The sequence below is a fragment of the Gymnodraco acuticeps genome, unplaced genomic scaffold (assembly GCF_902827175.1).
Source record: "Gymnodraco acuticeps unplaced genomic scaffold, fGymAcu1.1, whole genome shotgun sequence".
Taxonomy (NCBI): domain Eukaryota; kingdom Metazoa; phylum Chordata; class Actinopteri; order Perciformes; family Bathydraconidae; genus Gymnodraco; species Gymnodraco acuticeps.
Window position 1 is genome coordinate 202,324 of NW_022989752.1, and position 17,762 is coordinate 220,085.

The following is a 17,762-nucleotide window of genomic DNA, read 5'->3' on the forward strand; positions in this document are numbered from 1 at the left end:
AAAGAAATTCAAAACCTTACATTTTAAAACAGGTTTGCATTCCTCCACTTAAGGTGACGTTATCATTGGAAACAATAAACCGAACTATTTTGATGTAGAATTTATAAATTGAATCGTTAGAGCAGAACAAAATGGTTGTATTGTAGCCTGAGTTCCGTGCAGCCCTAGTTTCAACAGGTGTAAACATGGTCCATACAGTGGCGGCGGGTCATTAGGGGCAGGTGGGGCACAGCCCCACCTAGTGTCAGAAGAAAGTATTACAAATAATGATTACAAAAAAATACTAAAAAATAAATAAAAAAACATATAAAATATATTTTAAGGTCATGTTTAATAATCTGATTCGTCTGTACATTTCTGTTTTAGTCTGTGTTCTTCTAATTAGTGTCTAGAGTGCCGTTTTGAGCTGTTTAGAGCCATGTGGGACAAAACCCGATCCTGCCCCTCCCTCTCACAGTCTAAGTGAACGGTGATTGTAAAAACTACACTGCGCATGCTCAGAGTATTTTTCTATTTAATGTGTGTGGCAAAAAAATAATGACCGTAGGGGCATAGTGCTCCCATCCCCACCATACGTCATCTCACATAATTCAGAATTGATTGGCTGTAAGTACTCACGTGTGCAGTGCTGCGAAACGTCATGTGTAGTTTGAAGAGGAGACGAGAGAGCAGCATATAGCTAACATCACCAGCGATTAAAAGAAGTAAAAAACTGAAAGAAAATGAATGAAGTTGACCATTTACTGGAGCACACATTTGAGACACTTAGTCTCGGAGAGAAACTGGAGGTAAAGCGCTTCGGTGCCCACCATCCACCGGATTTCCAAATGGTCCAGACTGCGGGCAAAGTTAAACGTGGGTTTAACGCTGAGTGGTTTGCTAAAAAGAAATGGCTAACGGCGAGCATCCAGAAGAATTCCCTCTTTTGCTTTCCTTGCCTGCTTTTTGGTGAAGATCAAGGTACTTGGTCGAGGACAGGTTACAAGGACTTAAAGCATCTTTCGGAGAGGACAATGAAGCATGAGAGCAGCAACAGTCATTTGGAAAATGCCGTAAAATTGGGATTACTTGGAAGGGTGAATGTTGCAGCTCAGATTGACAGCGCCTACAGACGCGGCATTGATTCTCATAATAGGAAGGTGGAAGAAAACAGGTACGTGCTTGGTCGGATCATCACCTGTATTAAACTGTGTGGGAAATGTGAGACAGCACTGCGGGGCCACAACGAGTCGGCGGACTCTCTGAATCCAGGGATATTCAGGTCAATTTTCGAGACAATGTGTGAGGGCGATTCCAGGCTTCAACGGCACTACGAAGCTCAGCTTGTTTTCAAAGGGACATCAAGCACCATACAGAATGAACTCTTGGACTGCATGTATGATGTGTACAGGGAGGAAATAGCCAAGCAAGTGGACAACACATCATTTGTTGCCGTTCAGGCCGACGAGACAACCGATGTCTCCTGTAAATCGCAAATGGTGATTGTGCTGCGATACATTATGCCTGACCTCACAGTTACAGAGCGTTTTTTGGAGTTTGTGGAAGTAAAGGACAAAACTGGTGTAGGTCTCTCTAACAGCATCAAGGCTGTTCTGGAACCCCTGAAGCTGAAAGAAAAGCTAATCGCTCAGACCTATGACGGGGCGGCCGTCATGAGCGGTAACGTGCGCGGGGTACAGACGGTGATGAAGGAGACGTACCCAAACGCTCAGTTTGTTCACTGCTACGCCCACCAACTGAACCTGACCCTGCAGCAACTGTGTTCAGCAAGGATGAGCATCCTGAAGGTGTTTTTTGCAGATCTAACTGCTTTTTCCACTTTTTTCTCCGGTGCTCCAAAACGTGTTGCAGCTCTTGCAGAGGCAACACAGAGACGCATCCCACGGCCACCGGCTGTGAGATGGAACTTTAAAAGCAGAACTGTGAACGCGGTTTGGGAGACCCGAGATGCACTACTTCAGTGTATGAAGCATATACGCGCACAACCAGGATGGGATGCGGTCACCATAAGTGAGGCATACGGCCTGTCAAAGAAACTGCGGGACCGAGCATTTATGCAGCTCCTGGAGTTTTTTTCGTTGCTTATGCCAGAAGTGGATGTTCTATACAACACTCTGCAAAAACGAAGCATCGATGCACCTGGGATCAACAGCGCGCTCTGCCGTTTCAAGGAAAATGTTCAGAAAATGAGGCAGAAAACTGATGCATTGGCCGCCACTGCTCATGATGGAACAGACGAGCCAGGCCGACGAGTCAGCAGCACAGCGCCGGTGATGAAGGAGGCTTGTGACACAGTCATCTCACAGGTGGAACAGAGGTTCTCACAGTGACCATTTGATCGCTGCAAAGCTTGTTGACAGCTCATTCTTCCCACAGCATGTCCTGTCATTTCCTACACCTGAGCTTGACTGCGCCGTGAAACTGTGGCCTGCGTTGGGAAACAAGGAGAAGTTGAAGTCTGAGCTGACCACGCTCTACCGCCACAGTGAGCTTCACACTGGAAACACTGCCCTGTCTCTGTTGAAATCCATTCACGAGAACAACTTGGAGGAAACGTTTGCTGAGACTGTTATTTTGGTCAAAATAATAGTGACAACTCCGATGACGACATCCGAGTCAGAGAGGAACTTTTCCACCCTCAAAAGGATAAAGACTTTCACTCGCAACACCATGGGACAGCCGCGACTTAATGCATTGGCCATGCTTTCAATTGAAAGCCAGTTGATCCAGCAACTACAGGACTTCATCCCCAAAGTGATAGACACATTCTGTCAGAGGAAGGACCGCCGTGCCGCTTTTCTTTTCAAGTGAGCCTTCAGCTTTGGTAAGTTCATTTATGTCATATATTTTGTTGATCTTCTGTGTTTTGCCTCTGCTGGATCGATTGATATTGTGACCTCGATGATGAGTGTCTGTGTTTTCCTTATATTTACAGTCTATGGTGTTTTAATGCTAAAGCATTACGGTTGTTGTTATTGTTAAGAATTACTTGTGATGGTGACCTTTACTCCATGTATGAAGGTGCATTACTATGACATCCCCACGCTGTGTACGTAAATGTATGCGCTCACAGTGTTGCTCCTGTGGTCTTCAGTATGTAATTTGACACTCCCCCTCTCTCTCTCCTCCCCCCCCTCTCTCTGTCCCCCCTCTCTCTCCTCCCTCTCTCTGTCTCCCACCCCCCCCCTCTCTCTCTCTCTCCCCCGACCTCTTTCTGCCCCCCCAGTTTTGTACACCTAGAAACGCCACTGGGTCCATATAATGTGAATACATGCAGAAGTAGACAGTAAGAGGCCCCTGACATCAGGCGTATTTGTTAAAATAGTAGGGGCTCTTCACTCTGCATAGCAGTATGAATAGCCTTAAAAAAACAAACAACCCACTCCGTGGTAACGAGAGTCATATTTCTGACCCATATGCCCTAAGTGAAGCCGTTAGTCTCATCTAACTGACCCAAGGGTTGGTGCTAGTGTGACAGTTCCAAGTGTTCATAGCAGAATTCCAGCTTCCAGTTCATGGCTCGGTGGGGGGGAGCAGACCCACGTGAGACAGTGTCAATGGCTGTATTGTTCAGTGTGAGGAACGTCATTCTCTCTGGGAGCAGGAAATGGTGTCCATTCTCGGACCAAACCATTAATGTCATGTAGAGCAGCCATAGCATCTCTGTGACTGCACTCAGCCGGACTGTAGCAGGGTAGAACTGGGTGACTCTTAGTGAAGCTGTCCAACGCCATTAGACAAAATGGAACCACGTGCTAACAAAAGGACACAGGGTCATCAATGTCTCTCTTTACCATTGGCCTAATCATAAACAAATTAGTGGGAAAAATGTGGAACACTAATCCATCATGTGGAATGTTGAGTTAATTTAAATAATTACTTATGGGTTGAAATCAAATTAACATTAACATTAGAACCAAAGTCAGTTAACAAATTTGACTTGCACAGATCAGTAATCAATACACCATTTTTTTTTTCAGCTCCGTGATGAAAACGATAACAGGCAGGGATGCAAACTTGTCATCAATAAAATATTATTGGGGTATGGACAGGGTTGCTAACTTTGGGTACCTGGCTGGAGTGGGATTTTGATATCATGGGTTTAATTACACACATGCGCACGAAGCGACTGCTATCGTGTCCGTAGCGGGACCTTAGCATATATTTAGGATATATATATATAATATATATATACAAATACATAATATTGGACACAGACTATAAAGGGCACACAGTTTCATTAAATAATGAAAGTCAAACACATGTTTGTTTCCACTGTTTTATTGTGTGCCTGTCGCGATAAGCAACTTATTGACTTATCGGCTCCCGAGTATTTGTGTTAGATAATCTATGGTAGGGCTAACCCATACAGTGGTGGGGCTCAAATCAGTATTTGAAATGTAATTACATACACGCTATATCGCCCCCTTGTCAGTGAAACGCCACGCGTGAGGTTTAGAATATTTCCCTGTCTCAATCCAAATTGAACTGTATGAAATTAAAATAAAATAAAAACATTTGTCTTGTAGTAAATAAAAAGGCGACCTGGAGCCAATCCTGCCATTTCCTCACAAGTGAAAGAGTTCACATGCTGAAAACCCGCAGGGGGTCTGGGGGGATTCTCCCCCAGGAGATTTTTGAAATACTAACATAAAATACACATTCTCTCTTTTAGAGGAAAAAATAAATCCATCTATAACTACACGACATATTTAAATGAAGCTGAAACTGCTGCTCCTCCCATAGGGAAGAGGCTGTGTGAATTACTTCGAATTACTTTGAAATTACCCCATTGTTCTTTGTGTCAAAATGGAAGGTTTCTGGCTAACGTTAGCTTAGGTACTCAGATCTTGTTCTTGAGTACAAGTAGAAGTACCAGAGTGTAGGAATACTAAGTTACAGTAAAAGTACTGCATTCAAAATGTTACTCAAGTAAAAGTATAAAAGTATTGTCATCAAAATATAGTGAAAATAGCGACAGTAAAAGTAGTCGTTGTGCAGATTGGTTTATTCCAGAATACTATATATGATATGTTTTATAATGATTGATCATGAAAGTGTTCTCAAAGCTGGTAAAGGAGAAGCTAGTTTGAATGACTTTGTATACTGCATACGGTAGCTGGTGGATTCACTCCAGGTGGAACTAAAGTCTGATTAAACACTTGATTAGATTTCACATCATTCATCCACATCTGAAAGTAACTAAAGGTATTAAATACATGTAGTGGAGTAAAAGTACACCATTTACCACTGAACTGTAGTGGAGTAGAAAAATAAAGCAGCAAAACATTTTAGATACTCAAATAAAGTACCAGTATCAACAGTACTGGCAAAATTATAAACTGACTGCTGCAATTAGATGTTCCTCTTTGTGCTGTGGTCATAAAACCCCCAATGGGTCGCGCCGTGGTCTGCTTCAGATTATCTTCTCCTTCCAGAGGTCACGCCTGTCTCTGACCCCGTGTCTTGCGTTTTATTTTATTTTCTTCTTCTGCAGCACCAAGCAGAGTATAGAAAAGGATGTTGAACTATATTTAAAACTGTAATTGAACTTCAACTCATATCCATTATCTGATTCCAGTGGCCAGTTGGAAACAGATAATGACAAAGTTTTCATTTTGCATCAATCGTGCAAAAAGGTTCAATCACCATTGTGTCTAAGTCTTGTCTTATCTGCTTTGTTTCGGAATGTGTTCAATACATTAGGTTATTTTATTTTCATTATTACCATACAATACATAGATTAAGAATAAATGAAACAAATAATACAACATTGACCTATTTGAGCAGACAGATGACCCGCAGTTATGCCTCTGAGGTTCCCGGGTGTAAAACAGAGGCTTTTTTGCTATTTATTTTCCTTTTGCGGAAATTTAGATTCATTTTACCTTGGCTGTGGACTGATTCATTTATTAGTTGTTACAAAAACATGCACAAGACGGCAGGTATACAAACAAACATGAACCCGCAACAAATATCAGGTGACAGCTAAACTCATCCAGTTTAATTTTAATCCGAATTAGGGAAACTTCAGCGGGGGTAGGGAAATATCAGTACTTATTTTTACTTATTGTTTTTTTTTTTTTTTTTTTTTTTTAAACAAAATCCAATTCAATAATCCGTAAGTTTATTAAACACAGTGTGAATGTAATATTCTGCCATCACCCTTCCCATTTAATAGCTCAATTTAGTTCTTGAGCTTATGGTGTGATTAACAGAAAATACAAGTCTGTGTTGTTAAACATTAATTCAGTTGATGAGCAATAAACTACCTTATTCTCAATCAAAACCACTATGCAAATGTAGTGGTAAAACTGCTCAACCGACCGAGAGCAGAGATATTAATTAATTTAATTAATTCTAAGAACGGAATCTGCTGAAGAGTAATAACCACATTATTCTCAATCAACAACCACTATGCTAATTTAGTGGTGCTCTGCCCTCCCCGATCCGGAGAGCAGAGACTTTTAATGAATTCAGTACCCTTTATTTGAACAACAGCCAAATTCAACAACCCCTCAGTTTATGAAACACAGCGTGACGTAATATTTCGTATCACGTTTCCCGTTAATAAGAGTTCTGTTTAGTTCCAAAACTCATAATGGTGCGATTTAAGAAGATACGACACTGTGCTTTGTTTATCCTCGTGTGTGCTGCTCCCCACAGGGGGGGGGGGGGAGGGGAATTACCCACACCCTGCACCCGCAGCAGCAACAGGAAAATTTCGAGGCGAGTTGATTTAACTAGTTAAACCGTTGAAATCTCCAGAATTCGGCGATTCGTTTCAGTACAAATCTTTACATTGCTTTTAAACCGAAGTTCCACATTACTGATGCCCTCTTTAAGGTCTCTCCGAATATTTGCCGTGCACACACACAGAGGAAACCAAAAATATTGCATCTATCTGTTCCACAGGTAATTTTATACCGTCAATCACAGAGTCTGGCGAGGCAATGTCAAAATATAGATTTGAAATTACACTCACCAGCTCGACGATTTGTTGGTAACTGTTCGTGACGCCAAAATGTGAAGTAAAAACTTCTTTGCAGCAATGTTGAGCGCATCATCAAATGAGGGAAACTGGATTCGCCTGTCAATACACTGATATTTATTGAGAGACAGACAATTACATACGGCCGGGAGATCATCCTAGTTTCACACTGTCCTTGTGCTCCACCAAGGTAATCTCTGCCCCACAAGACACAAAACATCTAACCAACACGAGGAGAGGCGGGCTCCCAGAAAGCCCGCGTATAATCAATAGCCGATGCGAGACAATGGTCTGCTTGTCTCAAAGAGATGCTGCCAGGTCAACCCCCCACGGACATAGGAGAAGCGTTTGACCTGTGACCTCAACCTATAGAGGAGTCTCTGACTGACTACAAGCAGATGTTTGCAGTATCACAGATTCTATAAAACAATAAGAAACTCTATAAACAGATCAGATGAAAATATTCTCTTACAGGATAGACATGTGGATATTATCCGGCTGAACACAACGCGCATTTATCTAACAGGTTCGTTTTCCACAGACCTTATTTCGAGCTATTTTCCAAAATTCTATGGAGAAATCCCACTGCTTTCTGTCGAGGGAATCCGAGCGCAGCTTACTTCCGGGTTTTAGGACGCGTCACTGCACCACTTGCATAGACCTCACAGCGGGCGGAACTTGTCATAAAGTCCGCGAAAATAAAGCCTGCCCATTTAGAGGGAAGATATGATTGGTCAATTGTACTGTCATTTGACATTACTCTCTCGTTGAGTTACTATAGATGAGAGTAACAAATGCGTCACTTCCGGGCAAAAATAACGGCTCCGCCCACAAATGGGGAAAACAACGCTGTCATTTGAACGGCGGTCAATACAAATTCTGAAGTTTTTGCCAATCCGATCAGAAATGTAAGAAAACCGGAGACTTTTGGATCTTCAAAGAGCCCGATTCCAATGGCCAGACAGGCAAACAATTGCATTACTGGCCATCGTAATCGGGCTCTTTGAAGATCCCAAAATCCACGGTTGTCCAAAAAATTTGAAGCGATTGGCAAAAACTTCAGAATTTGTATTGACCGCCATTCAAATGACAGCGTTGTTTTCCCCCAAAAGTGGGCGGGGCCGTAATTTTTGCCCGGAAGTGACGTAGGTGTTACTCTCATCTTCGGGCCCTCTGTGAATGTAGAGAGGGACCAACAAGCCTTATTATACATCCATGCCAACAATATGGGCTCAGAACAGTCTCATAATACACACATGCACACAGAAGGATTCAAACTTGTATTTCCGGATCCATACTTGTGTTTTCCAATGCACACACAAATGTATTCCGTTTCATATACATGTAAATAAAATCCAAATACAGAAAAAAGTTTTACATATGTATTTTTGATCCTCACATATTTGTTTTCCGTTTAAAACCTCTGCACCTGCAAACACAAACAGCTTTCTGTGCACGGATCGCTTTGCATTCGTGTGTGGGTTTTATGAGACTCCCCTGACGGTCAGCCGATTCGTACTTGTAATTTTTTCTATCTATATAGTGGAGCAGATAAGTGTGATTTTAAAATGGCCGCCATCTTGGAATTTCAAGTGGCTAGCACTTTTTTCTCATAAAGTGACATAAAATAAATATTCCTGCCAAGTTTCATGCTTGTATCATCATTTCAACGATTGACCTTGTTATCTGCTCCACTAGTAGCAGAGGAGGGTGCCCAACTGATTGCAGCAGGTGGAGGTTGAGCCGGGAGCCAGGAGTGACAGCCACCACGCCCACACAGACAGGGGAAGGGAAAACACACACAAGGGAGGTGGCTGGAGAATACAACCACCACAGCAGTGTGTATTGGGTGGTCAAACCATCTAGTATTATGAATGAAGTGTGTAATATTTGGTGCACAAGTTTGCATTTGGTAAGTGTTTATGTAGTTTTGAGTGCAGTTCTTAATTTAGCAGGAGAAATTAGGTGTTTTGCACTTTGGTGTGTGGTTTTGTGAAATGTGTTTAGTGTTCTGAGAAACTGGCAATCGAGAAAAACTGTAATGTGGTCTTAAAAAACTCCAATACAAGTAAACATCCTGAATTGAATAATATTGTAGGAGACATTTTATGGGTGTTGTTGGTGTCTCAGTTTGCTTTAATTTACTGTATATGTATAGTGCAATATTATTTTTGAACACTTGGTGGCGGGGTTTAGCTGCACCAGGTGTGCATTGCAACAGGTCATAGGTGACAGGAGAGGACGAGGACACAGGAGGAAGAGCATACCGATTCCACCAGCCCAGCCCAGCCGGCAGATGCTCATACCACAACCCTTTGACACTGTATACTTAAACCTTGGTATGTAAAGCAATAAGCATCATTCTAAACTGCAGCAAAAGACCGGAAATTCATCTGTTTGTGTCTGCGTCAGGATCACTCTAAACCAGCGACGTGCAGTCAGGGGAGGCAGAGCCTCACCTGTCATACTCCAATGTAACGGAAAAACAACTAAAGAAAAACATTAATAGTAATAATAATAAAATGTCTCCACTGATCTGTGTTGTAAATGTGATTTATGTTTGATTCCAATCGCTTTTTATAGTCAAAATCAGCAAATTTGCCGAGCTCCGCTACAACTACATGGGAGCGATGAGAAGTGAGGCAGGGACGAGCTCTGCCTCTCGTAACTGGCTGGAGCGCGGGCACTAATTTAACGCGGGCACTTATTTTGTGAGCGCGCTCAAGCCAGTTACTGTGTGGTGGGGTGAGGCACTGATGAGCTCTGCCTCACCTCAGAATGCGTCACCCCACAGAAACTGTCTGGAAAGCGGGCCCTAAGCGCATGCCTGCACCATCTCACTGTATGTCACCAATGTAATGTTTGTAGATCCCTTTATTACATTTATCCTCGCCATCCATAGTCTCTAAATAACTTATTTCACGTATATATGATATTTAGGCTCGCTGGTCTCATCATACAACGGCAATGAAAAAAGCACCAGGGGAGGCAGCCATAACCTCTGCCGCACTGAAGGGGGCGCACGTGAGCCCACAGGTTCCTGTTGCTACTGTTATTCTACGCAGAGACGGTAGACCCGGTAGACGCGAACAACAAACTAGACTTTTGAAACTACAGGAAGATAAGGAGGACTTTTACAAAAAAATAATGGAGATTGTTGTCCAGAAGGATAGCATGGACTTCATCTTCAAGTCAAGGTAAGACCACCATTGTAATGAAAATGGGATCTTAGCCTACTAAGAAAGAACAATCCAATATTTAGATTTTGGGTAGCCTATGCTTTTGTTGAACGGTCTGTTTAAAATTCAATCGAAGCATCAGACTAAAAAAGCTTTTGAAAATAACCGAACATTTCGATTAAGGTCAAAATATAATATTTGTAAATCTGACTCTGAAAGAGTCAGTGCCTCACCAGCCATGAACCTCACCGCACGTCACTGCTCTAAACCCTCCTGTGAAGTAATGGCAAAAGGATATAGGACATTGGAACATTAAAATTGCCACTACAAATATAATAATATATACGGAAGTATTAACAGTAAAATGTACTTTGTGTATCAAAAGAAAAGTTCTCATTATGCTATATTGTACAGTGTTGTAGAATAATATTATTCTGTTTTTATCAGTAGCAAATACAAGGGTCCTGTTCTCTACAGTGAAGAACATTCTACGACCACCGGACTCTCTTGCACCTCATCAGTATTCAACTGCCTACTGTAACTCCCTCATGTCATTTTTTAATGACAAAATAGAAAACATTCACCAGCAACTAACTCCTAACACCACCTGCAGTATATCTCTCCCTGTTTTCACCGACCATCTCTCTCATTCTCTTTCAAGTTTCACACTTCCCTCTGCTGTTGTAATATCTGACCTCATCAGTAAATCCAAGCCATCTACCTGTCAGTTAGACAGGTTACCCTCTTCCTACCCCCCTGGTAAAAGCCTGTCTACCTTCATTGTCCTCCCTTATTACTGTCATCATACATTCCTCCCTCACCTCTGGTCTTGTTCCCTCACTTTTCAAATCAGCCGCCATCACGCCCATACTGAAGAAACCTGGTGCAGACCCCAACAACTTTAATAACTACCGTCCCATATCTAACCTACCATTTCTCTCAAAAATCCTGGAAAAAACTGTTGCATCCCAAATCCATACCCACTTGTCTGACAATAACCTGTATGAACAATTTCAATCTGGTTTCCGCCCCCATCACAGCACAGAAACAGCACTGGTGAAAATCACTAACGACCTCCTCATGGCAGCTGACTCCGGACTACTAACTATCCTCATCCTCCTTGATCTTAGTGCAGCTTTTGACACCATTTCCCACAGCATCCTCATTGACAGACTGACCTCCATCGGGATCACTGACACACCCCTCCTCTGGTTTAAATCATATCTCTCTGGCCGCACTCAGTTCATCCAACTCAAAACCTTCAAATCACAGCCACTTCCAGTCACAACCGGTGTTCCCCAGGGCTCTGTCCTGGGGCCTCTTCTTTTTATCATCTATTTACTTCCTCTTGGCAATATCTTCCGTAAACACAACATCCACTTTCATTGTTACGCGGATGACACCCAGCTCTACTTGTCCTCCAAACCAACCACCATCCTCCCTCCATCCTCCCTGTCTGACTGCTTACAGGACATCAAATCCTGGTTTTCCTCTAACTTTCTCAAACTTAACGACAGTAAAACCGAGGTTCTCCTCATTGGCTCAAAATCCACCCTAACCAAACCTGACAGTTTCTCAATTACTATAGACAACTCTTCAGTCTCCCCCTCCCCTCAGGTTAAGAGTCTGGGTGTCATCCTCGACGGCACACTTTCATTCAAATCTCACATCAGTAATATCACTCGGTCTGCCTATTTCCATCTACGCAACATCAACCGCCTCCGGCCGTCCCTTAACCCTAAGACCACCGCCATTCTTGTTCACACCCTGGTCACTTCCCGCATCGACTACTGCAACTCCCTTCTCTTTGGTCTCCCTCTCAAATCCATCCACAGACTTCAACTGGTTCAGAACTCTGCCGCCCGCATCATCACCAGAACCCCCTCCATTAACCACATCACTCCTATTCTTCAGCAACTTCACTGGCTCCCCGTCAAATCCCGTATCGTTTTTAAGATTCTGCTCCTCGCCTTTAAGGCCATCCATAACCTCACTCCTCTGTACCTCTCCGACCTCCTGCACATCAACACACCCATCCGCACTCTCAGGTCTTCTGCTTCCCTCAGCCTCACTGCACCCCCCTTCCGTTTAACCACCATGGGGTCTAGAGCCTTCAGCCGCTCTGCACCCCGCCTCTGGAACTCCCTCCCACCTGACATCCGCAACACTGACTCTCTCCCCATTTTCAAATCACGCCTCAAAACATATCTCTTCACACTCGCATATCCACCCTGATCATTATCCATCACACATCCTCTGTTTTATTTATTTGATTTGTTGCATTGTCTTGTTTGTGTTTCTTATGCTGGTGTTAGGTATTGTGTATCTTGTTTTTTTATGTGTTTGTACGGCGACCTTGAGAGCCTTGAAAGGCGCCTATATAAAATAAATGAATTATTATTATTATTATTATTTATTTACATTTCAAATCATTTTAATGTTGTAGTCTGGCAATGTGGAGCCAATTTTGGATACTTTTTACTGTGAATATTAAAATCAAAGTATTGCATCACATTATGTGTTTTCCTATGTAAAGTCAATAACTATATGTATTTAATACATGTATTTGAGTAGAAAGTACAATACTTGCGTCCAAAATGTAGTGCAGTAAAAATATTATTAGCATTAAATGGAAATACTCAAGTATAGTACAAGCATGCATGTCACAATTGTAGTAAATGTACTTTGTTACATTCCTCCACTGATTTCCATTGACAGTCTAAACAGAGAGTGAGTTATAGGTGTGCACCAGACAACGCCTGTTGTATAGATGTGTCATGGCATTAGCAGTTCAAACCGGAGACGTGATGTAAGGAATACATATTTATTGTTACACGTCATATGAATGAAATGATTGCCATGATAATACAAAAGGAGAATGTAATGGTGTTTGGCGATTAGGCCCCGGTTTGCAGGATAATCATTCAGGAGGGAAAGAACCGCTCCGATGAAATCCCCGAGGTCTAGACACTGGTGGTGGTGATAAGTAGGTGGGACTGGTCTGAAGAAGGAAGTTTAGCTTTGTCCTGGAGGAGACGGGAGGCGAGAGGGGTGGAGGCGGGTTGTGTGTAGTCACCTGAAATGACAACTGACAGGGAGGAAGAGCAGGCATTTAAGGAATTTAGCCTGTGCAGCAATTGGCTGCTGAGGGGTGACGCCCTCGTATTTAATGAGGGGGGGAAGGGAGCAATAGAGTGACTCATGTTAGGTCTTCCTTATTGAACTTGCGCTAAAGCTTTCATTTGTCTTCACACTATGTCAATTCTTGCTTTTGTCATTTTTAATTTTTTAATTTCTTCTGTAAATGTATTTTCATTTGATATATTAAGCGTTTTTACCTTATACTAATACGATTGTGGAGACTCATTGGACACAGTGATGAACTGTAAATCAGGGTGTTTCCATGGAGGAAAAAAGCATCCACCAAGTGAGGTCAGTTCTCTCTCTGTGACCCAGTTTCTGACATTTGAGGCAGAAAAACCCAAAACTGTTGTCCTGCCATCCCCCAGTATCAACATGATCCTCGCCTTGAATATATTCAGACCTCTTGTTATAATTTATAAAAAAATATTCATTGCTGTTATTTTTCTAAGACCAACACACAGACACCAACGTACTCCTCTCACAGGCAACACGAATTAATCAGAGGTTTTTAATAAGCAATTAAACAAAATCTGATTATTTATTATTATGTTAAGAAACTCAGTCAACACAGTATTACATGTTAACTGGTAAATGGAAAAATTTCACTTCAATTTCACTTCGAAAAAGTCACAAAATCATATAAGGATTGAAGAAACAAAGAATTAATTTTCTAGAAAATACTTTTTGTAACTTTTATGCAATAAATGCTGCATGTAGATTAAAAAGAAATACTTCAAAAATAAAATCTACACATAGTGAGACAAATCTACAGTGGTTTAAATATCCTCCAAAAGCCATTTGGGTAAACTTCATTGGAACCCGAGAGAAAGGGAAAAGTGTTTTGGAAATGTTCAGGAAACAATTGAAGACCTCTTCTTTAATGTGAGTTCTCCCGATCCGTCATCTTGAGACATTTACAACACTTCCCTTAGTCTTTAAAAAGTAACTGATCATATCTACCAATTTCCACATTGGCATGATTATCATTATTGTGGCAATATGGGACTGAAATTGAACCTGCATGCGTTAATGCCAAGGAGACATGATTCAAAAAATGATTACAATACTGAAAAAAATAAAGCAAGGTAAAACAAGCACTGTCTCTCAGACACAAATAATATTTGTTTACACTAAAGGACCACACCACCGATAATCTGAGCTAAATCAAACGTTGTTCACAAGACAGAGCAGACCAATGAGAAGCTGCAAGGCTCAGTATCTAACTCCTGGTTGGACCATGAAACCAGCAGGAACACTCATGACTGGAGGAGGCTGCATGTTGACAATGACCACATTGTTTTTCTTGCGAAACTTTAACTCCCGATGCATCTGGCACCAGGAGCACCACTCACAGAAACAGGAACTCGCGATGTCGTTACAAAGGGAACCCTGTGGAGAACCAGAGTACTGATAAGGCCCTTTTTTTTATAAATGTGTTCTTGTTATTCTTTAAAGTCTTACATTATCTACAATGAAAAAACTAAAACGTTGATTTTAATAAAAAGGATTATGTCAACAGATTTCACATAACTGTATTAGGTTAGTTGAAAGCAATAATATTAAGTTTTACAAATTATTTTATTTTAATCTGAAATGATTAGGTTCGATTGATGTTATTGCTTTTAACTAACCTATTACAGTTATGTGAAATCTGTTGACATGATACATTTAATTTAAGTCATCGTTTCAGTTGTTTCAGTGTAGTTGTTCCAATTATGTTTTAATATGTGAACAGAGAACATGACAAACATGTTTTCTTGAACCTCAGGAATGTAGGCTATATCATTATTCATGCTTAATTCAAGTGTATACATAATCATACAGGCTACATTTTCTGTCGATGTTTACCTTGATACCGTATCTGTGTCGAATGCCGACCCGTAGAGCCAGCGCTGCAGGAGGCACACACAGCGGCAGGCCGCAGGCCGCTGTGATAGCGGGGGTGAGCATGTCACATAATGGGAGACAACGGTTCTCTCCAAACCTCCCTGAAACTGTGCAGGCCAGACAAGGGCAACACAAGAAGCCATAGCAACCTGAAAAACAAGCAGTTTTAATAGATAGTAATATCAAGTGTAACGGGTCTATTAGATTAAAGAATAAAACACAAATTAGTAACACAATGAAGCCTTTTACAAATGAATCTGACAGTAATTTGAATGAATAGGATTGAAGGTTGTGGTGTTGATTCTTACAGGTGCTGGTGTCCTCACAACAGTCAAAGAGGCCTGTGTTCCAGTCTGTCAAAGGGTATGCCATTGGCTCTGTAACTTCACCACAGCTGGATAGAAATGAACCTGTCAACACACACAAAGTTGGTTTAGCAAGAACATCTATTAAATCATTTAAAAGTTACACATATGAGAAATGTAATATACATATTTAATCCTTAAAGAATCTGGATTTCATAGAAGATAAGAACCAGGACATTTCTCGACAATTATTCTATATCTTTTGTGTGAAAAAGTCTTAAAAAAAGAAGCAACAGGATGAGTCGTGGTGTAGTAGGCTATTCACTTGTTAAGGTTAGGAGAATATTTCTTTCAGTTTGGGCATAATGTTTTTTAGATGGCTAAGTGAAGCCGATGCACACAAATGTACAAAATGACTCGCAGCCGGTATTGAGGTCCTAAATATTATAATCATAGAAACACCGGTTTATGTTCATTTAATATCAGCAACAACTTATTAGAGTATGATCATCATCAGATGCCACTGCGTATGGTTGGACTAATTCAGCCTTGATTTCTGTGTGTAGTCAGTAGAATGAACATCCTCCATAGTTCATCAAAAATATATAATAAATTGATCATCTAAAGCCAATGTAGTTATTGAGAACATGGAGGAAGTTGCAGTGACAGGGAAAGGTCTCTTCACATTGCTTCAGATAGGCTAGTGTACACAGCACTCCTCATGGTATGTGAGCTTGAGTCTTTGAGGCCTGGGCAGCACTGATGTGAGAGTGCTGCTGTTACCGAGTGAATGACCGCAGTTTGCCTTTTAAATAGCCATGGACCCAGGAGGAGCCACCATGATACAAACACAGATGATTTCCATGTATTTATGGAAATGTAATACGAGCAGATCCTTTTTTTTGTTGTATTTCAGTTATTCTTTCATTAAATTTAAGTAGCTGTGAATTTGATCTATATATGGTCCAGTAGTAACTTGTAGTATTCAGAAAAAAACGTTTCTTTGTTTTTGTGATAAGGTTACAATGACTTGCGAATATGATGCATGTGGCTATGTTAAAAATACAATTATAATAAACACTTTTTGTCCCTCCTTTACCTCCTCTTCACTGGATCATGAAAGCTGCCAAATTTGAGAATCAGCTTTCATTTTACTTTTAAAATAAGTTTAATTTCTTGACAGCAACATTTAAAAATCTCACCTGATTAAGCTGAAAGCCTTGTTGTCACGTCCAATTGCAGGGGGAATATGCCTTGTATGAGGAGCGGCACCTCATGCATTGGGCAAGTAAACCAAAACAATGCTGCAGAACCTGCCTGAACCCAAAAGCAAGGGAAGGTAGAAACAGTATCCACAGCATTGTGCCATTTTTATGTTAACACAGGTGTGGCAAACCAGTCAGACACGGTCATTGCAAAGGATTGTGAAAGTTTTTAAGGATGGTGAAAATAAATGCACGGTTGTCATGGCTAACTGTTTCTTACCTTACCTCTGTGTTTGACTCTGTTGGGATCCACCTCATGTGTTTCGTAGTGAACTTATAAGCTGAGGTTGAAACCTTTGTGTTTTAAGTAAAACCTATTTGACGATAAGACATTTCTCCTTGGTTAAGTTTTCCAAAAGAAAATGTGCATTATAATTGATTCATCCTAGTAGAGGTTCCACATAAGTAGAGGTTCCACATAACATAGCTTAACATGTCCTATTATATCACTATATCACTTTTTTGTAGTTTCAAGCTTTAAATGAACATGACATCAGAAATCTGTTTTTACAGGTGTCATACGGTTTTTCTATATTTCTGTCTCACGATAATTTAGAGAGGATGCAGGAGGGGCAAACTGTAGTATCCCAGCAAAAAAGTCGTTTTCTTTAGTTTTTAAAATCAAGGAGATATGTTGTGCCTGGCATGAATGTAACGAACAAATGTAAATCAATAACATATTGCTTGCTACCATAAAAGCCAAGTTGTCTCTTACACAATAACATCTCCAGCCATGATTCTAATATAGTTGAGATTCATTTGTATGATTTATTACAGGGAGTTTCCTTACAGCTATCTTTTGTTACAATGAAATGTGAGTGGAGTAAATAAATAAAGTGCACAGGTAACTAAGCTCTCTCTATATTTGTTTTTGTGTTGACAGGAAGACATGCCATCATGAATACCTCATCAGGCTGGAAGCTGTTTCCACAGTTGCGGCTGAGATCTGGAACTGCAATGGCCAAACAATATCCACACTATCCACACTTCC

At 41.1% G+C, this 17,762-nt stretch overlaps 1 protein-coding gene across 1 annotated transcript; it reads right to left on the bottom strand.

Annotated features, from left to right (window-relative positions):
• Positions 1–13,803: 13,803 nt before the first annotated feature.
• On the bottom strand, positions 13,804–16,849 carry LOC117542602 (cornifelin homolog B-like). The gene is made up of 4 exons (XM_034210371.1): positions 16,709–16,849; positions 15,510–15,611; positions 15,163–15,350; positions 13,804–14,703 (listed from the first exon to the last, which is right to left on the bottom strand). The coding sequence occupies exons 2-4, from the start codon at positions 15,571–15,573 to the stop codon at positions 14,527–14,529; spliced, it is 429 nt and encodes a 142-aa protein (XP_034066262.1). The 5' UTR covers positions 15,574–15,611; positions 16,709–16,849; the 3' UTR covers positions 13,804–14,526.
• Between the last annotated feature and the right edge of the window lie 913 nt (positions 16,850–17,762).